This window comes from Panthera pardus, unplaced genomic scaffold (genome assembly GCF_024362965.1).
Source record: "Panthera pardus isolate Hobbes unplaced genomic scaffold, ASM2436296v1 HiC_scaffold_2, whole genome shotgun sequence".
NCBI classification, from domain to species: domain Eukaryota; kingdom Metazoa; phylum Chordata; class Mammalia; order Carnivora; family Felidae; genus Panthera; species Panthera pardus.
Genome location: NW_026526765.1, coordinates 11,168,445 through 11,194,322, shown reverse-complemented (window position 1 = coordinate 11,194,322; position 25,878 = coordinate 11,168,445). Strand labels below are relative to the sequence as shown.

Genomic DNA, 25,878 nt, shown 5'->3' with positions numbered 1-25,878 from the left:
GGACTTAAATTCTTTAAAAATTTTTTTTTATTAAGTTTATGTATTTATTTTGAGAGAAAGAGAGAGTGAGCAGGAGAAGGGCAAAGAGAGGGAGAGAGAGAGAATTCCAAGCAGGCTCCATGCTGTCAGCGTGGAGCCCCATGCAGGGGTCAGACTCACGAACCGTGAGATCATGACCTGAGCCGAAACCAAGAGTTGGACGCTTAACTGACTGAACCACCCAGGCACCCCTGGACTTAAATTCTGATGGTGAGGATTGTACACCAGTCTCACATTTTCTGTGCCCCTCTTTGAATTTTGGAAAGTTTCAAATAACCATGAAAATGGTTCAGATAATTAAATGCTTGCACCTTTGCCGTATTGGGTCAGGAAAATCATGTGGCCCACCGTGCCCTTCTTGGGAATTGAAACATAAGATAAAGAGTCCCTGCTTTGTGTAGAACCAGGAGCGTCCCTGGGCATTTGAAGGGAAGGCCCAGTAACTGACGCCCCTGTTTCCCCCTGTCTGAGCATTCAGACAAAACTGTAGTCAAATAGTCAAGGTAAAAATACAACCTTTTGTTCCCGATAGAACTTATTTGGAAGACATGGCTTAGTGTACAACTCCCATATTCCCATTACCACCCAAATCCATGCACACACACTACTTGTGACGACTACATCCCAGAATTGTTGAACTTATTCGTGCATCAGAGGCAGAATCGAAAAGCTGCAGGCCCCTCTATTACCCTGCTTCACTCTATTTAAAAAAAAAAATTAATGCTTTATTTTTGAGAGAGAGAGACAGAGAGAGAGTGAGCGTGCATGAGTGGTAGAGGGGCAGAGAGAGAGGGAGACACAAAATCGGAAGCAGGCTCCGGGCTCCGAGCTGTCACCACAGAGCCCGACATGGGGCTTGAACTCACGAACCGTGAGATCGTGATATGAGCCGAAGTCGGACGCTTCACTGAGCCATTCAGGCACCCCACCCTGCTTCAGTCTATTGACACTGGAGGGCAGACCAGTGGGTTGCCTTCAAGGAGGAAGAAGAAAGAGGGAGAAAGGCACTGGGCTAGGCTTGCCCACATCAAGTCTTTTACCCAAATTAATGATCAGGTATTCGTTCCACCTGTATGGAGAGAACTAATGCCGGGAGAGGAGGGCAGAAATATTTAGGGAAAACCCTTTCTCATGAAAACCAAACTCTTTTAGCCAAGAGAGTAGTCGAGGATTTTGCATCTTGAGGTCAATGACTGGGCTCAGGCTTTGATGCAGCAGTACCCTTGTGTGTCTTACTATTGGAACCTCTTACCAACAAAATGAAATGGGATAGAGTTAAAACCCTGATTTATTTTATTATGCTAATATTAGCAGTTAGATTATCTTACGTTTTTCATCTCGAAGTCTTGAAATACAACTTAGGGGCCTAAATAAAAATACCTTTTATTTGCATAATGGTTTATAGTTTTTGAAGTTCATTTAAAATGATATTTGTGGATATTCACAAAAATCCTGTGAAGCAGCCAGGAATTTTCTCATTTTACCAAAGAGGAAACTGAAGCTTAGGGGCCCGGTTGCCCATTTAAGCTTTTATGGTTTGCAAGAAGGAAAGAACTCTCGGGGTAGTTTCCCTATCATACTGATCTTTTCCATTCTATCATTTTAATAAGTGAGTGAGTAGATTTATGCATCTGACCGGCAAAAATTAAATTTTCCTTCTTTTGTGTAGGAATCCTATGCCCTGCTTAACAAATACGGTCTTCTCATAACAAAGGAAGAGATGGACAAGGTTGATACTCTGCGCTATTCTTGGGAGAAGCTTCTGACACGTGCCAGTGAAGTTCAGAACGAATTAGTCTCACTGCAGCCCCGTTTCAGGAAGGAGCTAATTAGTACCGTGGAGGTCTTCCTCCGAGACTGTCACCACTTCTACTTGGACTATGATTTGGTACAACTCTGGTTTTTCCTGTTTGTATTTTTTGGGAAGAGTCAATAGAGCCGGCAAAGTGCATAAAGATTCTATGCCAAGTTTCATGACTCTCCCTAGGAATGGGAGTTTCATTTTCATGAGAGCAATCCAGGAAATGAGGAGTCTAAAAGTGCAATCCATATTGTATCATTGGTCTGTTCCTGAAGTTGTTTGGTAGCTTTCTAACTTTGTGTGGCCAAGTCCTGTTCACATGTGGTTAAATGTCATCCTTCTGCAGCTTTCCTTAGTTCCACAAACACTGTAGAGCGCCCAGCATGTGGCAGGCACTGCCCTTGGTGCTGAAGACACCAACGTGGACAAGACAGAGGCAGTTCCTGTTTTAGTCCTTCATTTATGAGTTTTAGTGCAGACTCTTCGGCACTAGGAGTATGTGGTACACTAAGACCCACTTCTAACCGATCATAATACACTAGAGAAAGGAAATATGCGAAGGGTACAGTTTGTACCTGTTAAGTAGGAACACACAAAAGCACAAAGTTAACGAAGTTATGAGGTTGGATCCATGCACTAACATGGATGGAGCAGCACAGAAATCCACGTATTGAAGGCGTTCTAATGTAGGAAAGCCCGACTGGAATGTTAAGATTCTATGTCACTCTGCAAATAAATATTAGAATGCTAAAATCTGTGAGTTCCGTGGCATTGGTGTTTTAGTTCAAAACCAGGCATGATACGTGCTTCCTATAGACTGCTTACTGACCCTTCCTCGCCTGGTCGCCTAAGAAATGAGAAGTACTCATTTTTAATTTTAGGAATTTCCTGAAATTAGAAGGTGTGGTATTAACTTGGCTTTTTTTACTTGAAAATATTTCCAAATGAGTCACTTTCCTGAGTCCTTTTCTACAATTAAAGAAAGAAGTTTCCTAACATTGATGTGACGTGAATGAAAACTAGCTTTGATGTGCATATACTTTGAGCTCATGAAATTTGAATACAACACTTCCTTTTATTTTGTGTTTAACTTTTTGTTTCAGAATGGTCCAATGGCTAGTGGCTTAAAACCCCAGGAAGCCAGTGATAGGCTTATCATATTCCAGGTAATCTTTTTGGTTTCTATGACCTTCTACACAACCAAAACCCTAACATGTTTTAGACACATACATTTTTTTCCCCTTAATATAGAAAAGCCTATTGTGGAATATTTTTAAAAATTGTGATTTGGGATAATTATATTTGGAGATGGTGTCTATTTAATTAACTATAGTTATTTACTATTCTTATTTACATGTGCTCTGAAATCATACATGTTTGCTTATTTGCCAGTTTTTAAGTTTACCTGTTTATTCAAGTGTAAATCATCTTGCTGAGTTTTCACTGGTGTTTTCTTTAGAATCAATTTGATAATATCTATCGGAAATACATCACCTATACTGGAGGAGAGGAGCTCTTTGGACTGCCAGTTACTCCGTATCCTCAGCTTCTTGAAATAAAGAAGCAATTAAATCTTCTACAGAAAATATACTCTCTATACAACAGCGTCATAGAAACTGTAAATAGCTATCATGAGATGCTTTGGTCGGAAGTGAATATTGAAAAAATCAACAGTGAACTTTCAGAGTTCCAGAACAGGTGAGAAATTAAATGTTTAGCATGCCCCGAGCTATTGAATCTTAAATGCTTTCTTCTTTGATAGACTGTCAAGTTCTCTTTTCACTCCCAGATGTTTTGAAAGCACATCAGGCTGCATTGCTGTTGTCCGTTGACGTCACCCTTGTCAGACGCTATTTATTAATTACCCCTGTGTGTACGTCGTAAGACAAACGCGTCCTTTAAACCTGGATGAATTTTGTCAGGGGCTCTTCTGCATCCTGGAGGGAGCTGATCTCTCTTTATGTTACACTTATCAAACATTTGAAGTTTATGTGAGATGACTTCCTGTAATAAAACCAAGAGCCGTATGACTTAAGTGTTGAACCCAAAGAAAATACAGGGTCATTTGTTGTGTTTTTTGGTTGACAGCCTGATACACTCCGCTGTGCTTTGTACTTAGGAGGATCTCAATACATGTTTGTAGAATTGAATTGAATTGGGAGGCACCTCTGTCATTTAAAATAATGCCTTTTACCTAGCTAAGTGTTACGAGGGAATTGAAAAAAAAAGCACCAAACTTTCCCAATTGGGAGGGGCAGTTTTCTCTAATGTAAAATTATGTTAGATTAACAGATATCATTTGAATCATGAGATTTGAAAGTGTGGTAGGTATTTGAAATGACTGTTTCTTGATAGAATGCTAGTAGACAAGCCTGGAGTGGAGACACTCAGGCTCATCTTTGAATGACCATTCACGGTGACTCCCTTTGCAGGTGTCGGAAGCTGCCCCGGGCCTTGAAGGACTGGCAGGCTTTCTTGGATCTGAAGAAGACCATTGATGATTTCAGTGAGTGTTGCCCACTCCTGGAGCACATGGCCAGTAAGGCCATGATGGACAGGCATTGGGAAAGGATAGCTGCTCTCACTGGCCATAATCTGGATGTGGGGAATGAAACTTTTAAGTTAAGAAATATCATGGAGGCACCTCTTCTGAAATACAAAGAAGAAATAGAGGTACAGTTCATAGGATTACCTGATGTGGTGGGAGATTGGAAGGTCTCATGGGATTTATTTTGACAGTATTCCTACATTATGGAATGTTGGACCAGTAAACCATACCAGGACAATTAAAACTCTTCTGGGCATCCAGCAATTCGTTCCTTCCACACATGTTTACGTGACAGGTTCTGTGTTAAGTGCTGGGGACATACAGATGCTTTCCTTCATTCATAGATCACTAAATAACTTGCATAGTTAAATAATTACACAAATAAGGGTATAGTTACACAATGGGGTAAATACCATTGAAGTAAAAAGCATCTGTTCTGTGACAGCCCATAGTAATGGGCTTGACCTGTTTGGGGTAATGGGGTGGTAAAGGTAGGGAAGTTGGGACACATGCCCATGACTGCTGGGGAGGGAATGTGCTCGTGTGGTGAGGCTGAGGGACTTGGAAAGGGCAAAGAAGACAATGTCAGGCATGTGGAACAGCATGTGTGAAGGGTCTGAAGTGTGTTTGGGAACCAGAGGGAACACCAGGGTGGAGAGACCAATGGGGAGCCGTCTGGGAGATATATTTTGAGCAGAGATGACATGGTTAGATTTGCATTTTGTAAAGATCACTGTGGTAACTGTGTGGAGAAAGGATTGGGGGAGGGCAAGTGAGAATGATGGGAAAACCAACTAGGGGATTATAAGAATATCCCAGACAAGAGACAATGGTGTGTTGGATGAGGGGGCAGGTAGTGAAGCTGGAGAAGGGAGAAAAGATCAATGAGATCATTAGAAGGTAGAGCCGGGTAGAATCTGGCAAGAGAGGGAACATGGTAGGAGAAACAATCTAGGGTAAACCTTAAATTTCCTGCTGAGCGATCAAGGTGGATGATGGTGCTCATCACGGAGACAGGGAATTATTGGAAGGGAATCAGTTGAGCGACAAAGTGCAAAGAGCTTAATTTGGGGCATGAGTTTGATATTTCACAGAATGTGTTTGGGATTCCCTTGGTTAGATCCAAACACAGAGGCCCAATAGGCAAATGGATGGGGGTCTTACCGGGAGATACAAGAGGTTACAGACTGTGTGGGCATAGATGAGCTCATGCAGAGAGGGAGTGCAGCATGAGACGAGAAGAGGCAAGGATGGGGCTTGACTAATGGTCCAGGAAAAAGCATGGCTGCAGAGGAGACTGGGAAAGTGGAGGGAGACCTGGAAGAAGTCAGGTTTCTCTTCATTTTCTCCTCTCATACCGCTTTGATTTGGCTCTAGAGTTAAATCAGAGACACATTAAATTCTGGGTCTTTGATTAGAGTTTCAAAATTTACAAGGTTATCACACATGTGTGTTTTTTTTTTTAATCCAAATGGAGATATAATTGACATATAACATTGTGTAAGTTGAAGGTATATAACATTGGTTTGATACATTTATATTGTGGCATGATTGCCATTGGAGTGTTAGCTAACACCTGGGTTATGCCACATAATGATCATTTCTTCTAGTGGTGGTAGCAATTAAGCTCTAGTCTGTTAGGAAGTTTAATATTTATGATACAGTTTTGTTGTCTATTATCACTGTACTGTGTGTTAGATTTCCAACATCTCTTCTGTTCCCCCATCCCTGGCCTCTGGTAACTACCACTCTACCCTCTGTTTTTTTGAGGGTTCCACATATAAGGGATAGCATATGGTATTTTTACTTGTCTGACTTATCTCAGCCTAATGCCCTCAAGGTCTACCCACGTTGTCACAAATGTCAGGATGTCCTTTCTCACGGTGTTCCGTTGTTGCGTACCTTTTCTGTCATCTTTCTCTCTGGAAGAGTTTGGTGGGAAATTTTACAAACTAAGGTTCTGTTACTTAGTAATACATCTTCATCTCTCTCCCTAAATCTCGATCTATATACATATACACCATTTGTTATATTGCATTTTAGAGCTGGGCGGGAAAAGTATTTTTAGATATGTCTGAGGCAAATAGTGAGGCTAGGACCTCTGCTGAATCTGGACTGTTCACGAAGGACGTGTGACTTTCATGTGGTAAAGCTAGAGCTTGCAATTTTAATAGGACATCTGTATCAGTGCGGTGAAAGAGAGAGACATTGAGCACAAGCTGAAGCAAGTGATGAACGAGTGGGACAGCAAAACATTCGCATTTGGCAGCTTTAAAGCCCGTGGAGAGCTCCTCTTGCGGGGAGACAGCACCTCAGAAATCATCACCAGCATGGAGGACAGCTTGATGTTGCTAGGCTCTCTACTGAGCAACAGGTAGGAAGTCCGTCCATCTTTCCCCTGAGATGTGGGGACCACCGCAGCAAACGTTTTAAGGGAAATTAATATTAAACAATGCAGCAATGGCCCCCATACAATTTATTTAACATTAAAAATCCGTGTTTTAATTTTAGCCCTTGGCGCAGCGTGTGTAATGCTGTTTTTATTTCCTTATCCTGTACTGTGGGATGTGTCTGAGACCATCAACTGGACAAAATAATGCAACATGTAATTAGCCACTTGGATCTTGCGGAACGTTTCAACTTTGCAGCTGACAAGCCTCACCGCACAGCTGACAGCTTGACAGGCTCCGGAGTCCAGGGGAAATTAGGCTGAGCTTCAGAATAATCGTTCTACTTGGGAAATCGTTGTGCCAACATCTGTGGACTAGAAACTCTTAGTTGTGTACATACTTTAATGAGATGACAGATTAAGATAGAGAGTGAATTTAATTCATAAAGAGAAATAAAACAGCACAGACCGATACGAGTCTAACACTTCTGTTTGACAGTTAACTGCAAAACCATCATGCTTTGGATGCACGTGCCTTAGACTCATGAGCTTAACATTTCCTTGGTACCTTGCTTCCTTTGCTCCTCCTGAAATAATTTTTTGTTCACCAGGATCTTCTCAGATATATAATAATTGTGTAGCATGTGGGTATCATTGAGATACGAGTTTACTGCATTCTGTCTTTCGAACGTCAGTCTCTTCTGTGTGTATATGTATATGAATAAGTTTAATGTAGGGATTGATAACCACTTAATACTGTTTGATAAAAATTGCTCTTCTTCACTTTTGCTTGGTACACCCAAGTGTTTGAAGTGAGTAATATGGGATATAAAATTCGGTCTTAGAGATTTAGACCATTGGTAACCTTGACTCTGAAGTACTTAGGATTTGGTGAGTTTGAATGAATTTGGTTGCTATTCATACCCAAATAAATGAAGGACAGATGGAAAATAACACACCCTAGGGAGGTAGAAAATGAACACATACAAATTAAGTAAAAATTACTATGTTAGGGACGGGGAAACTGTCCTTACCGATGGCAGTGAATCCACAGATGAGAGTTGTGTGAGGAACACGTATTCAGTACAAATTTATTGAACACCTACCATGTGCCATACACTTTTCTAGGTGCTATGGACAGAAGAGCAAATCAAACAATGTTCTCTGTTGCTATGGAACCGCATTCTAGTGAAAAGCGTAAATTAAAAAAAAAACAAACCCAGAAAGATGTGGAATATTAAAACAGTCTGTTTCACAATTAGGACTGTGGGAATGAAAATTTTATTAATGAATATGACTAATATTTGAGAAAGATTTAAGTCCATAGTCTGTTGGAATGGAGGGATCCCTAAGGGCGAAGAAAAAGGGAAAACAGTGACAGGGAGTACAATTATTAGAATTTTGTCTGCAAATAATAGAAACACCTCGTGAAACATTGCCTGCACAAAACTGAAGTTTATGCGGCTCTCACGTAAAAGAAGCTCCAAGGCTGATGGTTCAGGGTAGAGAGCAGGCTCCACCTCATCATCAGGGACCTAAGCTTTATCAGGCTCACCCTTCTGTCTTTTCCAGGGGTGGCCCTTCCCCTTACTTCCCCTTCCATACAATGCTGCCACCCACTTCTTACCCAAGAGAGTGGTCCTCACTTGGCTGTTTACTGGACGCCTGGGGAACTTAAATCCCAGTGCCTGGGCCACATCTCACACTGATAGAATTGGAGTCTCTTGGGGGTGGGACCCAGGCAGGCCTGAGTAGGGTTTATTTTTTTTTAATGTTTATTTATTTTTGACAGAGAGAGTGACAGAGCTTGAGTGGGGGAGGGTCAGAGAGAGAGGGAGACACAGAATCGGAAGCAGGCTCCAGGCTCCGAGCTGTCAGCACAGAACCCCGCGTGGGGCTCGATCTCACAGACCGCGAAATCATGACCTGAGCCGAAGTCGGATGCTCAACCGACGGAGCCACCCTGGTGCCCAGGCCCAATTTTTAATGTCTGCTGGATGTCCTCAAAGTACAGCCAAGGTTGGGAGCTACTGATGTGGAACTTAGTCCCGGCCCTGCCCGTTGCTGCAGAGAAGGCTGGGAAATTCAGTATTTTAACTGGGCACTTACGTTTCCAGGTAGAAATGGGGTCCTATATCTAAAGAGAAAAGGAAAAAAACACTGGAAGGCCATGATCTGTTTCTCTCTCAAGAATGAAAAAAGGAAGATAGATTAACTATAGGAGAGACTAAAGAGTGACTATCAGAGTATTACACATAGACATGCATGAGCCCTAACACACATACACACACAAGCACACGCACATGCACACGCGCGCGCACACACACACACACACACACAGACACACGCGAGTGGGTGGTTTTGAGTGGCTGGGAAGTTGGAAAGAGACCCAGAAAGGGGGAGGCTAGAGAGAGATTGCAGGTATTAACATGTTTGAAAATTGAATTGGTTGTTTGATCCCCACCAGTGTCTCTGTAATTGCCCCATAGTATGTGAGAAACCAGAGAGAGTCCCTGGAGAAGACACAAAGGTCAGCAGAGAGACTGTCTCTCACTTGGCTGTAGCAACAATGACCCCAATTTTATTACTCTAGCAGTTGTGTGGAATCAAGTCTAATGCCTGATCTGCTCCTCAGATGACACATCTCCCGCCTGTTTATGCTCTGGATCAAAACAGGAAAAGTCGAACAATGTCCAGTAAATGATGATGATTTAGTCACTTGGTAGCATCATTAAAAAAAAAATAAGTTTATTTATTTGAGAGAGAGAGAGAGAGAAGGTGTGAGAAAGAATCGTGGAGGGGCAGAGGGAATCCCAAGCAGGCTCTGCACTGTTAGCCCAGAGCCCGACGCGGGGCTCGATCCCATGAACCGCGAGGTCATGACCTGAGCTGAAATTAAGGGCTAGATGCTGACCTGACTGAGCCTCCCGGGTGCCCCAAGTAGCATCATTTTCAAAACCAGCACAACATAATCCCAGTTGTAAAGAAACAGGTAAAAATTAGGATTAAGTAAAATCTTTTAGTTTGAAAACAACAACAATAAAAAAGAAAACACCAAAAAAACCTCCCAAATGCTGACTGTATTTTTCATTTTAGGTACAATATGCCGTTCAAGGCCCAGATCCAAAAATGGGTGCAGTACCTTTCCAACTCAACAGACATCATTGAGAGCTGGATGATGGTGCAGAATTTATGGATTTACTTAGAAGCTGTCTTTGTGGGAGGAGATATTGCCAAGCAGCTTCCTAAGGTTTCAGAATTTTCCTTATGGTTTCATCAGGGTTTTAACTCAGAGAATTCTCTAATAACTAATAATTCCTTCAAAAATGCAATAATATTTCAATTTCTCTGGAGCCACACCCTCCCCAATGTTTTTGTTGTTGTTGTTGAACTGTTTTATAAGGAGAGAGCCATTGTGGAAAAGTAAGGGTGTGAAGGCTACAAAACCGTGTGGTTTTGTGGGAAACAGAGGGTTAAAAAACAAAAGGAATGTCTGCATAATTGATACACTTTAGGTAATTTGAAGGTAGAATTTGGGAACAGTGCGGAATTATGGCGTAGTTATCTCGACAATGGCAGGATAATTTGTTCTGTTACTACTGACAGTTTAAAACAACTCACGCTATATAATTCACCCAATTATATCTGTACTGGAAAACTGGGGGGGTGGAAACAGGCAGAAAAAAGAAACTCCAGAACAAAAAGGCCCTCTTCTCAAGATTGTGGAACATGTTTTTTTCTCATCAAATTTAATCATCTTATGGGGAATATGGAGTGTAGTATTTTGAAATTTTTATCAAAAACATTTTTCTTACCAAATCTCAAGGATTCTTATTCAACTACCTTAAATCGTTTGCAAAATTATAATGTTTTAATGATATATTTGAGTTTTAGAAACACGGTTGTGTTGAGTGTTTTTTTTTGCTCAGTCTTCCTAGCTGTCCCTGTGGTGAGTTTTCAGTTTCATTACAGAGGATGGATCTGTTAGCCGATGTATTTTTCACCTACCAGTGGAATGTATCCACACACTGAAACTTTAAGTATTTATTTACTTATTTCTTTATTTCTGCTTTTATATTTGGGCATGTTTTTCTTCTTGCTGGGTGGTGGGGAATCTCAAATTGGATGTAATACTGGCAACTTTCACATTCAATATTCAAGGAGCTCGGTGGGGTCTCTTGCTCTCATATTTGATAGTACATGCTTATTGGTAAACTACAGAAAGTTTTAGGGAAGAAGGAAAACCTTATTTCTATTCTCTCAAAGTCCTCTGCGCATTTTCAATTTTTTTTTCTGAAATAAAAATCTATGTTTAAAAATTTCACAGTATTAGGGTTATACCGTAATTAGTTTTGTATCTTATTTTTAAATGTTTTCATTTCTAAATATACAAACAATTCAGTGCTCAGTGTAGCAAACTTGAAAAACATAAAATTCACTTCATTTAGGGATAACTGGCAAAAACACTTGGGAGTGCTTTTCTCTTCCAAGCTGTCTCATATTGTATGTTCATTTCTGTGTCTGTCTTCTGCTTTCAGTTAACATAATGGGGGGACCTTATTTAAGAAAGGGGGTGGGATGGTGCAAAAGGAGAATCGAAATAGAACATGTGTGACATTTTAGGCATATAGAGTTGGGATATCCAGACTGGGGAGAAATCTGGCCTCAGCAGAAGGTATGTGAGATGCGCTTTCCTTGAGATCACAGATGTGTCCAAGTGGGCTTTGTTACCTCGTTTTTGTAGGAAGCCAAGCGCTTTTCCAATATCGATAAATCTTGGGTGAAGATTATGACTCGGGCTCATGAAATGCCAAATGTGGTTCAGTGTTGTGTTGGAGATGAGACCATGGGGCAGCTGTTACCGCACTTGCTGGACCAGTTGGAAATGTGCCAGAAATCCCTCACTGGGTAAGTTTACTGGCTCTGTGAAGGCCCCCTTAGCGTCCTAGAGATGAAAGGGATCAGAGGGACGAGACAGCATTAGCCATATTGATTTTCTTTTGCTAAAACGTAATTCGTGTCCGATGTTGTTGCATAGATGAAACTGGTAGCTTGGAGTCTCATATTATCTCCAAGCCCTTGCTGGATTTGTTCTGATGTTGGAATAATAGGACTCAGGGCTTCTTCCATCCACTGGGACAAAGTCTTGCAAATTCTCATATAGTCCTTGCCTTTTAAAACGGATACGGCTACTTTTCTGATTTTCTTCTTGGATAAGCATCTGAAGAGTCAAAATATTTCATTAGGTGCGACCAAGAACAATATGAACAGTATAATGTACACAAGTAGTCAAGATTGTACAGAAACAAGAGCCTCATGTATCTATCAGTGTATACACACACATACACACACACACACACACACACACGTGCACACACACACACGTGTATAGGAGGCGGGGTGAATTCCAGGAGTAACATATATTTTTCTTTTCTTTCCCTTTGGCTAATCAAGATAAATCATGTAAGCAGAAATATGTTGAATAGTAGTGAATATTCCAAAAACAGTTAACTACACATGGTTTTCTGTATTTTTTATTTTTATTGAGATATAATTGACATACAGCATTACATTAGTTTCAGGTATGCAACATAGTGGTTTGAGATTTGTATATATTGCAAAATGATGACCACCATAAGTCTAGTTAACGTCCATCATAACGTGCATAGTTACAAACTATTTTTCTTGTAATGAGAACTTTCAAGATCTACTTTCTTAGCAGCTTTCAAATATGAAATAGAGTATTTTCAACTATAGTCACCATGCTGTAAAATATATCCCCATGACTTATTTATATTATAGCTGGAATATACATGCTTTTAAATATCTCCTCTTTCTCTTACACTCTTATGTGGATCCTGAGAAACTTAACAGAAGACCATGGGGAACAGGAAGGGGGAAAAAGTTACAGAGAGGGAAGGAGGCAAACCATAAGAGACTCTTAAAAACTGAGAATAAACTGAGGGTTGATGGGGGGGTGGAAGGGAGGGGAAAGTGGGTGATGGGCATTGAGGAGGGCACCTGTTGGGATGAGCACTGGGTGTTGTATGGAAACCAATGTGACAATAAACTTCATATTAAAAAAATAAGTATCTCCCCTTTAACCATTTTTTAAAATTATTTTTTACTTTAGGGAGAGAGAGAGAGAGAGAGAGAGCGAGCACGAGCAGGGGAGAGGGGCGGGGGGGGGGGGGTGGGAATTCCAGCAAGCTCCACATTCACCACAGATCCTGGCACGGGGCTCGATACCCTGACCCTGGGATCATGACCTATGCTACAATCAAGAGTGGGACACTTAATTGGCTGAGCTACCCAGGTGTCCCTAAATATCCCCCCTTCAATCTTAGAATAGTCAGTATGTATGGAGAAATTTAGGATAAACTATTGGTTATGTACTGGTCAGAGTTCTCTAGAGAAATAGAATCAGTAGGGTGTGTATACACATGGTTGGGGGTAGAGAGAGAGAGAGAGAGAGAGAGAGAGAAGAAGAGAGAGAGGGACTGAGGGAGAGAGATGTGATGGAGGAGACTGGCAAGTTCAAATCTACAGGGAAGGCTGGCAGCCTGGAGACACAGGGATGATCTGCTTCAGTTCAAGCCCAAAGGCAGTCTGCTGGCAGAATTCCTTCTTCTAGGGGCTGTCAGTCTTTTTTTCTTTAGGCTTTTGCCTGATTGGTTGAGGCCCACCCACATTATGAAGGATAATCTGCTTTATTCAAAGTCTTCTGATTAAATGTTAATCTTAGCTAAAAATACCTTTACACTGGGGTGCCTGGTGGCTCAGTTGGTTAAGCATCTGACTCTTGGTTTCGGCTCAGGTCATGATCTCATGGTTTGTGGGTTCGAGCCCTGTGTCAGGCTCTGCAGCTGGCAGCATGGAGCCTGCTTGGACTTGTCTCTCTTCCTCTCTCTTTCTGCCCCTCCCCTGCTCACACTCTCTCTGTCTCTCTCAAAATAAGTAAATAAACTTTAAAATGAAAACCTTCACAGAAACATCTAGAACAAAGTTTGACCAGATACGTGGGTACCGTGGCCCAGCCAAGCTGACACATAAAATTCCCTGTCACGATCATCTGTAGTCACGAGTGGGAGCAGCATCAGGGTTGCTAATTGTGCTGAGACGTACATGACACTGACATGCCCCATATTCTGAGCTTTTAACCCCAACTAAGTGATGATGTCTCCTTGGCTAACTCTGGGAGATGGATGCCCCTCCCCACACCAACGCCCCCATGTTCTCATGACCTACAATAGTACCTATAACACCACCTGTGACTAGGCAGCTGTCTTGTGCACTGAGCAACCCAGGGCACCTAAGCCAGGCTGTGCTCAGAGTCATGGGCGGTGGTTAAAATTCTGAGCCTCAAATGGCACTGTGGAAGGATCTCTGTGAAGTAAGTAGAGGTGTTGCTTAAACTTGAACCAAAAACGTGACTGAGCTGAATGAAAATAGAAGAAACACCTGTAGGGTAACATGTAAGGGAGGGGGCTTACTTACCTATGCTTGGCTGGTTAAGTGGCTTTTGCAGTGGCTGCTGGAAAATAATAAAGTAATGAGAAAATTAAGGTGAAAGGAAAGGATAAAAACCAAAGATGGTAAACTTGTCTCAAAAAGAAGCTATAAATGGACCTCAGATTCAGAGACCAAAGGCTTTTTTCCCAGGGACAAAGGAAAGAGTGATATACAATTAGGTATAGCATTCATACGATGCATAAAATGAAAGGTTCCAGTTGCTCGGGAAAACAACATTTTTTTTTTTTTTTTTAATTGACACCTTGGACGATACTCTATTGTGCATTCTCTATAATGGGAACACTCAGCAGAATCCTCACCTACTTGCCTTACCCCAGTGTGAGTCAAGTGGGAGACATTATGACAGAATGGCTTGATCCAGGGAAGCCGCGATGGGATGCCTTCACACTCTTCAGGAACTCCTTCGTGAATATCACTGGTATATCCAAGTTAACAGAGGATATGGGGCAGTGTGAAATGTGAGGGATTTTAAGCCCTGACAAGAATCTAGGTGATAGACCATTGGCACTGCTGGTTAAAGACAAATCCATAGACTTTGGTGTCAGCTGGGAGGGTGATGAAGTTGGCATGCTTTTAGGAAAGTTGAAGAGTCTAAACAAGACCATGCCTAGATGGATGTCTACCCCACTACATGTGGAGGCAGGTTCAGTAGGAGGTGGAACTAGGGCCGAGATTTTCCTTGGCAAATATTTGCAAGTTTACTCTAATCTAGGTGATGGGCATCCCAACAGCTTATGCCATGGGCCTATGCTAATACTTTTCCTTTAGAAAATTGTCCTGTGAAGACATTATTAATCACGAAGATCATAGGCAATTAAAGCATCGGTAAAACACCCTTTAAATGTTAACTTTAAAGCAAAACCATTTGCAAGCAAATCCTTCAAAATAACTTTTTAGAAAAATAGGTTTTCAGGTATTTGATATGTTTCATAAAATTATTGAATCAAGTCAAGTAACTGTTGAAGGACATTTGACAAAAGAAGAATTTTTGTAAAAAAGGAAGAAGAGAGAGGGAAATAAACCGTAAGAGATTCTTAAAGATAGAGAACAAACTGAGGGTTGATGGAGGGAGGTGGATGGGGGATGGGCTAGATGGGTGATGGGTCCTGAGGAGGGCACTTGTTATAATGAGCCCTGGGTGTTGTATGTAAGGGATGAATCACTGAATTCTACTCCTGAAACCAATATTGCACTGAATGTTAGCTAACTAGAATTTAAAGAAAAATGTGAGGGGCGCCCGGGTGGCTCAGTCGGTTAGGCGTCCAAATCTTGATTTCAAGTCAGGTCGTGATCTCACGGTTTGTGAGATCCAACCCTGTGTCCGGCTCTGTGCTGACACTTTGGAGCCTGCTTGGTGTTTTCCCTCTCCCTCTCTCTCTGCCCCTCCCCCGCTTATGTTACCTCTTCTCAAAATAAATACATAAGCATTTAAAAAATTTGATCAGTCGATTAAGTGTTTGACTTCAGCTCAGGTTATGACCTTGTAGTTGGTGAGTTCAAGCCCTGTGTTGGGCTCTGTGCTGACAGCTCAGAGCCTGGAGCCTGCTTCAGATTCTGTGTGTCCCTCTCTCTGCCTCTCCCCTGATCACACCCTCTTTCTCTCTCAAAATAAATAAATACACATTAAAAAAAAGAACAAGGAATAAGGAAATCTTTTCTCAATAAAGAATAAAGATCAAGCTTCTACAAATAAGATGGATTGGGATATTTAAAATAAAACTAGCCTATTTAAGGTAAGGAAAAGAAAAAGCTAAAAACAAACAACGTAAAACACTATGAGCACGGGGCGCATGGGTGGCTTAGTCGGTTAAGCATCTGACTTCGGCTCAGGTTGTGATCTCAAGGTGTGTGAGTTCGAGCCCCACGTCAGGCTCTGTGCTGACAGCTCGGAGCCCGGAGCCTGCTTCGGATTCTGTCTCCGTGTCTCTCTGCTCCTTTCCCAGTCATGCTCTGTCTCTCCCTGTCTCAAAAGTAAATAAATGTTCAAGAAACCCAAACAAACACGAGCATAAAAGCAAGAGTTTAAGAAAATGAGGGGGATGTAAACAGAGACTCTTTGGGCAGCCTTATCCTGCCCCCTCTTTGAGGCCAGATTTTGTGCTTTTTCACGTGCCGAAAGTGAATAAATCCAAATTGCCAAAGCAATGGTTTGTAGTATTTTACTGATTGTTCCATGAGAGCTCAGGAGGAAGATTACACCACATACAGAAAGCTCGTCCATCACCCGGAGCACCTCTTGTAGCATCGTCTATCCTTCTGTTTCCTTCCTTTCTTGCCTCTTTCAGCCTCTGAAAAAAGTCCTGTCTTCTGTCTTAAGGAATTTAGCTCTTGCCCTCATGCTGGGCATACCATTCACCAAAACAGAAGTCCAGCAGTTGACTAAATATGGGCAGCCAAGTGTCCCCCTTGCATGCCCTCAAGGGCACCAGCTGGCTCCAGCTTCTGGTCCGCACTGTCCTCGGTAAAAACCCTACCTTCCTATGAAGAGAATCTGCTTCTGTGAAATAAGAATATTTCCCTCATGATTTTACACAGGAAACAAATAATAATACCCATGGCGAGGAAGGAATAGAAATTTTTCAGACAGACAACACTTAAAAAGGATTTCTGGTAAGGTCTCAAAAACAAATTACAATGAAAACTATAGCAAGCATATCGAAGGATGCAAGAAAATGAAGGTACAGAGGTATTAATATGAAAATAACAGGGGTGCCTGGGTGACTCAGTCGGTTAAGCGTCCGACTTCGGCTCAGGTCATGCTCTCACAGTTCGTGAGTTCAAGCCCCGTGTTGGGCTCTGTGCTGACAGCTCAGAGCCCGGAGCCTGCTTCGGATTCTGTGTCTCCTCCTCTCTCTGCCCCTCCCCGGCTCGTGCTCTATCTGTCTCTCGAAAATAAACATTAAACAAAATAACAGAAAAATATATCCGTCACACAAAGAAACACCATAAAGTTAAGCAAATATAGAAACAAAATATAGAAACAAAAGCACAGTTGAAAATTCTCTGGGTTTCAGTAATTCCTGGAGGCAGAGAATAGTGCCAGGGCCCCTTCACACAGTTTATTCAGAGCTAGATTTTGCCTTCTGCTTCGGTAATGGATTCATTGCATTCTTTAAGATACAATTCCAAGAATGAGATGCACCCTTCAGCTGACACAGCAATGTGCTTGCAGCAAGACCAACCCCCCCTCCCCCTCCAAAACTCCCTGAGTGTGATTGCTCCCGTCCTCCACCAAGAAAGTACAAACTTTTCCAGATTACCTCAAGGGTATGCATTACACTCGTGAAAGATGAAGAAACTCTCCTATCAGTTCTGGAAAAAATATTTGTTTTTCACCCAAATACGGAATGCTACTAGGCAAGATTAGTAAGAATCACAGGACAAAAACATCGAACAGTGTGTGGGAAAATTTGATTGTCTCACAATCCTTCCCCCTTCTCACCGTCCCGATGAGTTTATTTCTAGAAAGGCCTGCTTTGTGTGTTTATAAAACTTCTCTTTTCCTCTCCACTTAGGTACTTGGAGAAAAAACGTCTTTGCTTTCCTCGCTTCTTCTTTGTCTCGGACCCCGCCCTTCTGGAGATCCTGGGGCAGGCATCAGACACACACACGATACAAGCCCATTTGCTGAATGTGTTTGACAACATCAAAACTGTCAAGTTCCATGAAAAGGTTTGCCTAATTCTAACTGCTGGCCGGCAATTGCCATATCTTAAACTTCCCTTGTCTTTGTACAATCGCTCTCTGATGTGTGTTTGCATAGGGTTACTCCCAGCTAGTGATTAAAAACAAACTTTTGGGCCCAACGTGCCTTCAGAATTGTGTGATTTCTTACTATCCAAAGTGTAAATCTGAGTAACAGTGTAAATATGATTAGGGATGCATCGTATGTAGCATTGTGCCAAGTTAGCTGTTGCGAAATTCAACGAAACAAAGAAACCAATCGCTCAGAAAATAGTCCCTTGACGAAGCAGAATTGCCACAGTGATTTGATTGTTTTAATTAGGTTTCAGAAGTATTTGGCGTGATCGTCTTCCCTGGTGCTCATCATGCTTGATTGAAGCCTTTTTTTTTTTTTTTTGAAACACTCCTTACAAGTTTCTAGGGTCATGGAGTTGTGGGGGACCCAAGAGAAGCCGTTCAACGTAAGGGAGGTTGCGTTTCACGGCTGCTGGAAGATACTGCCTGATCCATCGCTTCACCCCGAATTCCCTGGGAAAGAGGCCCTTCCAGTTTGACAGTGTGTTCAGTCGTCCTCCGGGGCTTCCCGGAAACCCTCAATGCCATTCCCTTATTCATCCTGGCATGCTCTCGGGGAGCAACTTCCATGTGCCAGATGTTGTGCTGAACTCGAGAATCAGAGACCTCCGGGATCCGCACTCGGGTGGGGTGTTTCTAGAGTGCAGCTGGTGCCGTGGTGGAGTGATTACATTGGACGCGATCAAAAGCCATTCGTTTAAGTTCATGCCCGTGGCTGTGTGTCAGGCATGGTGCTAGTCCTGGGGCTCCAGGGAAGAATTTATCATTACACCGAAGTTGTTTTTATGCCGTGCAACATTCATGAGAAATCTGGCCATTTAACGGTTGGTAATTCTTGACTTGCTGTGCTAGTGTTATGCACAAATAACATGGGGATGCTGTCAGGGAGCCTTAGCCTGGTATAAGGGGTGTCAGGGAAGGCTCCCTGCGGGACAGTATGGTACTTGAACTGATAATTTGAAGGCAAGTGCAATCTACCCAGGCAGGTGGAGAAAGGGGTGCATGATCCAGTCAGAAGCAAGGGCAGGTGCAAAGGTCTGAAAAGTGCGGGCAGCCTGGGGTGTCGGGAGTGTGGCTATGTGAGGGGTTGTGTCGGTTTCCTACGGCTGCTCTGGATTGACAGCAGAAATTTCTTCTCTCACCTTTCTGGAGCCTAGAAGTCTGAACTAAGATGCCAGCAGACTTGGTTCCTGCTGGAGGCTCTGAAGGAGAGTTCATCTACGCCTTTCTCCTAGTTTCTGGTGGCAGTTGGCAACCCTGGATGTTCCTTGGCTTATACCCATGTCACGTTGATATCTGCTTTTATCTTTGCATGATATCTTCCCTGTGTGTCTGTGTCTCTCTGTCTAGATTTGCTTCTTATAAAAACACCAGTTATTGGATTAGGGTCCACCTTCATCGTAACTTGATGACGTCTACAAAGACCCTATTTCCAAATAAGGTTCCATTCACAGGTTCTGGGCTTAGGACTTCAACATGTATTTTGGGGGTATGCATTTTTTTAAATTAAAAAAATTAACATTTATTTATTTTGAGACAGCGAGACAGAGCATGAATGGGCAAGGAGCAGAGACAGAGGGGGACACAGAATCTGAAGCAGGCTCCAAGCTCTGAGCTGTCAGCACAGAGCCTGAAGCAGGGCTTGAACTCATGAGCCTCGAGATCATGACCTGAGCTGAAGTCACACGCTTAACTGACTGAGCCACCCAGGCACCCTGGGGGTACACATTTTAACCCTGATGGGCAGCGATGAGCAAAGGGAGAAGGGGAAGAAGGAGACATGGGACCAGATTCCAAACGGCCAAGCGTATCACACTACAGAATTCTACTTCATCCTGAACATGACAGAAGGTGCAGGAGGGCTTTACGCAGGGCGGTGACCCAGTTGTGTTTCAGAAAGATTCTCTGGCTCAGTGTAGGAGGTAAAACAGAAGGAGGCATGGAACCCAGTCGGGATGGAAAAGGCTGAGGTGCTACAACAGAGCCTTGATGAAGGAGAATGGGGAGAGAGGAAGGGAAGGCAGTATGGATTTAGCGGGTCAAAACCATTGTTTCTTGTAGACCTACTGGATGTGTGGGTTGAAAGAGGCACTGAATTGCACAGGAAGTTCTTCCCGATGCTTTTCTTACATCCTTCTGCACTAGGACTGAACGGTTCTAGAGTGCAGCTTCTCACGGTCTCATTGCACAGTGGGAATCAATGAAACGTCCTCATTTTTAGCCGCTATTCATAGCAATTACTTCTTAAAATAAATAGCATCGCTTTTTTGCTGTTTTCTCTTGCTATAACCTTTCTACAACCAGGGGCAGATCCGGTTTTTGTAGGTCCTCACTCCTGTGAAATTATAAATCTACAACTCTAGTCAGGACTTGGAAAGGGCCCGTGGAAGTGACAGGCTGTGGAACTTCTGTCTCATTAGCTTCTTGGTAGACCACTTCTGTCTACGACACAGGAGGATTCATTGATACGGTACTACGTTGGAGCCCAAGGAAACAGTATCCCACTTATTAAAGAACAAGAACGCAACAAATTTGTACTTACTTGATCATTTGCCTTATTTTATTGTATGCTATGAGCAGCCTGTGAAGTGAGTAGGGAAGCAGCACAGGCATAGGTTTTAATGACTAGTTATGAGCAAGAATTTCAGTCTCAGAGATGTGTCCTCCACCATCGCATGGTCAATGAATGGCAGAGCACCATTTGAACCTGTATTTTAGCAAATAGCATGCTATCCTCATGATGCCATGCTACGTGGAAACTGAGGTGAGAAGACCAGACTAGGAGCTGGATTTGAATTAGAAAACATCGGGGCACCTGGGTGGCTCAGTTGGTGAAGCGTCCAACTTCAGCTGAGGTCATGATCTCATGGTTCGTGAGTTCAAACCCTTGCACTGAGTTCCATGCTGTCAGCGCACAGCCCACCCTCAGATCCTCTGTTTCCCCCTCTCTCTGCCTCTCTCTTCCTCTCTCTCTCTCTCTAAAAACAAAAACAAAAAAAACAACATTAAAAAAAAAAAAAGAAAAAGAAAACGTTATGTGCCACCAGGAGCTCCTGTAAAGACGACAATTAGTAGAGACGTGGAATTACCTGGAAAGGCGTTTGCATTGATCATATTGGCCTGGTCGTTGCTAATGTTGACTCGATAAGCTTGTGGTGTGGATGACAGGCTCTTACAGTGTCCCATTTCATTGGCGGAAACTAGACTTTTTTCGATCATCACATTTACGTTGAGTATTTCTGTTAGGAAGTAAGTTTTTGCCTTTCAGGTGTAGATGATTTGGAATTGATTTATCTCAGTTCGAAAAGTATTCCCTTTTCGATTTCATGGGTGACTTTTTTTTGGCTTGAAATTGATTTTGAATCATATTTTGCCTCTTATTTTATAATCTATAGCTTACCTTCCTTCAGGAAGGATAACACTGACAAGAGGGCAGTGGAGGAATTCATTCTTTATGTGAATATAGCTTTGTTTTTTCTTTTCTGTTTTGGCTTCTATTGTAGATCTATGATCGAATTCTGTCAATCTCCTCTCGAGAGGGTGAGACGGTTGACTTGGATAAACCTGTGATGGCAGAGGGCAATGTGGAAGTTTGGCTTAATTCTCTCTTGGAGGAGTCTCAGTCCTCATTACATCTTGTGATTCGCCAGGCAGCTGCAAATATTCAAGAAACAGGTTTCCAGCTGATTGAATTTCTTTCTTCCTTCCCTGCGCAGGTCAGTGTATTAAATTGGAAAATATTTTTTACAGAATAGTCATACTAGATCTCGTACATTGCCTATTGTAAACTACACAACTGACTATAATTTAACTCTGGACCAGTATTAAGATTTTCTTAAGGATTTCTTAATATAGATAAGCTTGAAGGTTTCAGCTACAGATTATTTGGTTATATATATACGTATAAGTATAAATAACATCTTACACATGTTGTATAGATACATTTTCTTTATATTTTCTTTAACCTAAAAGGTTTTTCTTTTTCCTGCTGAATCTTTTTAGTAAATAAATCATAACAAAGTACTGAGCGTATGCTTAGCCAGAAAGATGAGAAATGTATTTTAGTGTTAAAATGTAAAAACCGATGTTCTCTTAACCATTATGATCAATAAAGATTTTGTGGGTATCTACCACATGTAAACCCTGCTAGCTTGAGAAAAACAGGTTTAAGCCATGTTCTTTCCCTTCCAGTAATTTAAAATCTATCTAGGGAGAAATATGACTTAAACAATAAATGATTTAAAATTACAAGGAAAAAATTGTGGACACATCATGAGGTTGTATATGTGTAACTGCCAGGGAACATTATGAATAGAGTTTCCATCGGTTTCCAAACAATGAATCAAGTTGAAATAATCAAGGATGTCCTTACATTTGCATAATAATCACCATCATTCACTATATTGTAATTTCTATTTAAATATATTAATATGTCACACACACTCATAAAGCCTTTTTTTGTTTCCATAAGGTTGGATTATTAGGAATTCAAATGATATGGACGCGGGATTCAGAAGAAGCCCTCAGAAATGCCAAGTTTGATAAAAAAATCATGCAGAAAACCAATCAGTCTTTTCTGGAGCTGTTGAATACATTGATAGGCATCACGACGAAGGATCTGAGTTCCATGGAACGAGTTAAATATGAGACTTTGATTACTATCCATGTGCACCAAAGGGATATCTTTGATGACCTGGTAAATGCTTTATAAATACTATGGCATCTATAGAAAAGCAAACACTGGGCAATATCTGTGTTTACCCACTGGGATTAGTTTGAATGAATTCAAAGGAAAGGTTAGATTCAGGCAAAGGGTCATCTTCCTGATGAGAACTTGTTTGTCAAATTTTTTTTTTCAGTCTTTAAACCAAAATTTCAGTCATATTTTGATGATCTCTTGTTAAGATGTTATTGATCAATTAGACTTTATTTTAGATTCTTTACGTGACCAGTTCGGAAGCTAAAATGCCATGGAACATCCTGAAAAAAGCTTTCATTGGTCTTGTGTTCCTGTTAGTTATTAAAGATTACCAGTGTCTCTTGCTATGGAAATGACAGGTAACACTGCTAGAAGAATTGGTTCATGCTTCCTTGGAGGCTTTTGGATAAGTCACATCTTTAACAAGTTTCGCTACATTTTATGTCATTGATTGCAAATGGCCTTTCCTAATATGGCTGGTGACATCCAGAGGTCATGCAGATTCTTGCCTTTCAAGAGAAAACAGAGTAGCAAAGGCAGTTTAGTAGTTATGGAAAATAGGAAATGTGAAAAGAAGTGAAATTTGTCCTCTGCTACAAAATAGAACATTAGATAAGAGGCAAAAAGCCCTTATTTTCATAATAACTTTCTGGATCGTGTCTCACCCCGTTATGTGAAAAAGATTATAAAAGATCGGTTGTGACGTAACGGAGAGAAGGACAGCTTATTGAAGCTCTTGTGGTCTAATCTCTCTTAATAGTGAAGCACAGTGTTTGCCTCTCTGAGAAATAAAGGGCCCAGGATAATTTTAGATTTATTATTTATCCAAGAAAAATGATGAAAACGGCTTAACATTTTGGTTAGAAAACTCAGACAAAAGCGTTACTGGTCAATAACCTGCCATTTGGATGTTAGAAATTTTGGCCCGCCGCAAATCCTAGGAAGGATAACGAATGGATTAAAAAAACCCCAACATTGTACTTTGTCATAATCACAAGAGATGCCTTTTTCCTAATGAGATTGTTTGATTCTGTCTTTGTATGCGAAAACATTTTTCATGCGTTGTACTTTATGGTTAGGGCTGTGGTTTGGGGCATTTAAGGGTGCAATTTGAGAAGTGAATATCTATTAAAATATGTCATGCTGTTTACATTGGTGGGCACAACTAGGGGTTCCTCTTGAATTTTCTTATTCCTGTATCTTCTCAAGTGTCCTTTTTGCCGATCAGTCAATGAATGGGTTGGATGGTGATGTAGTTGATATCTCCAAACCAGCTGGGTTGTCTTACATCCCGTTATGATCTACGTGAATGCTAATGTGCATATTTAATAAGTGGTTCTCATCTCAGCTCTAACATCTCCCTTTTGCATTTCAGTGCCACATGCATATCAAGAGCCCTACAGACTTCGAGTGGCTGAAACAGTGCAGATTTTATTTTAACGAAGATTCCGACAAGATGATGATCCATATCACGGATGTGGCTTTCATATACCAGAATGAATTTTTAGGCTGCACTGACAGGCTTGTTATAACTCCACTCACAGACAGGTGATGGAAGGTTCTGTGATCCCACAACCTCTTTCCCTCCACCCACTCCCCTACATTTTTATCCTCCTGAGTCACTCAGGAGATTTCTGCCTCCTGTCTCTTTAGGGTTTATAGGCTCTATTATACCAAAGTCTTGGAAATACGGTATCTTTAGCTTTACACATGGGTCTTTGCATGGGATCTGGGTTTTTGTGACCGAAACGCCTTGCTTCCTTTGCCTTCAGTCTTAGGGAGGCTAAGTTTAAACGACCTCAGTGGACATCAGCGGGGCAAGAAAAGGAATTAACTGCCGTGTCAATAGGTGCAAATCACAGTTGGCCTTGAGGGTTGCACTGGGGATGGTGGCACCTGCTGTTATTAGAGATGATTAAGATGGTTTCCTAGCAGGAAAGAAATTGAGTATCAATACAGGTGAAAAGTGATGGGGAGGACATTGGCCAGGACGTCTGGAGTTCCCTGTTGTCCTCTGCCTGTTACGTAGCAACTCTGTTAGCCAGAGGCGCCTTGCACTTTCCCTAGACTCAGTTTCCTCATCTGTAAGATGAGCCAGTCTGTCTCCAAGAGTCGTTCCGCAACTCATATTCTGTAATTCACTTAGTCCACTTTGAACTCTGTGGCATCAACTAATTGCATATGTGCTCTGTTCAGGGATGTGCTGCCTACTTATTTTGGACAAAATGGCTGAGTGTTAAAAGCGGTATTTGGCCTCAGTAGAAGCTGATGGTTAATATCATTTATTTTCATGGAATGAACTTCTGGGCTATTAGATGACAAATACTGTCACACCAGGGGCCCCTGGGTGGCTCAGTCAGTTAAGCGTCCAACTTTGGCCCAGGTCATGATCTCACGGTTTGTAAATTCGAGACTGGCGTCGGGCTCTGTGCTGACAGCTCAGAGCCTGGAGCCCGATTCAGATTCTGTCTCCGATTCTCTGTGCCCTTCCCCCCACTTGCTCTCTCTCTCTCTCTCTCTCCCTCTCAAAAATAAATAAATATTAAAAAAAAAAAAGAAGGGATGCCTGGGTGGCTCAGTCGGTTAAGCGTCCGATTTCGGCTCAGGTCATGATCTCGCGGTCCGTGAGTTCGAGCCCCGCGTCGGGCTCTGTGCTGACAGCTCGGAGCCTGGAGCCTGTTTCCGATTCTGTGTCTCTCTCTCTCTCTGACCCTCCCCCATTCATGCTCTGTCTCTCTCTGTCTCAAAAATAAATAAATGTTTAAAAAAGATATTTTAAAATTAAAAAAAATATTGTCACACAAAACATAGAAGTTTGACACAAGCATGTTACTCACATGCTGCTTGATTGTTCTCTCTGCTCATTCCAGATGCTAAATGAAATGCTGACCTTCAACAGAGAGACTTTATTGTCACTCTCCTCCTCTTCATTGTCTTTCGATTCCTTCTTATGCCTGGATTGGAGATGACTTATACTGGATGCTCTTGGATGTCCTTTTGGAGTGTTTCTCTTTGTTTTGAAGCACAGAGGCAGATAATCACAAAACGTGACCAGTTCCTTGAGACGCTTGTGGCTCAGGCAGTGATTTCACACCTACTGTCTTCTTAGG

General features: G+C 41.9%; 1 protein-coding gene across 2 annotated transcripts in view; it reads left to right on the top strand.

The window, feature by feature from the left end:
- DNAH5 (dynein axonemal heavy chain 5) overlaps positions 1 to 25,878 on the top strand; it is a 283,307-nt gene that overhangs the window by 121,265 nt on the left and 136,164 nt on the right. For both annotated transcript variants that reach the window (XM_053906889.1, XM_053906888.1), the window contains exons 25-35: positions 1,709 to 1,927; positions 2,944 to 3,006; positions 3,300 to 3,538; positions 4,273 to 4,513; positions 6,563 to 6,762; positions 9,874 to 10,027; positions 11,522 to 11,685; positions 17,826 to 17,982; positions 21,573 to 21,785; positions 22,541 to 22,765; positions 24,144 to 24,316. In XM_053906889.1, coding sequence (XP_053762864.1) covers positions 1,709 to 1,927; positions 2,944 to 3,006; positions 3,300 to 3,538; positions 4,273 to 4,513; positions 6,563 to 6,762; positions 9,874 to 10,027; positions 11,522 to 11,685; positions 17,826 to 17,982; positions 21,573 to 21,785; positions 22,541 to 22,765; positions 24,144 to 24,316 — 2,048 coding nt within the window. The remainder of the gene's footprint in view (positions 1 to 1,708; positions 1,928 to 2,943; positions 3,007 to 3,299; positions 3,539 to 4,272; positions 4,514 to 6,562; positions 6,763 to 9,873; positions 10,028 to 11,521; positions 11,686 to 17,825; positions 17,983 to 21,572; positions 21,786 to 22,540; positions 22,766 to 24,143; positions 24,317 to 25,878) is intronic.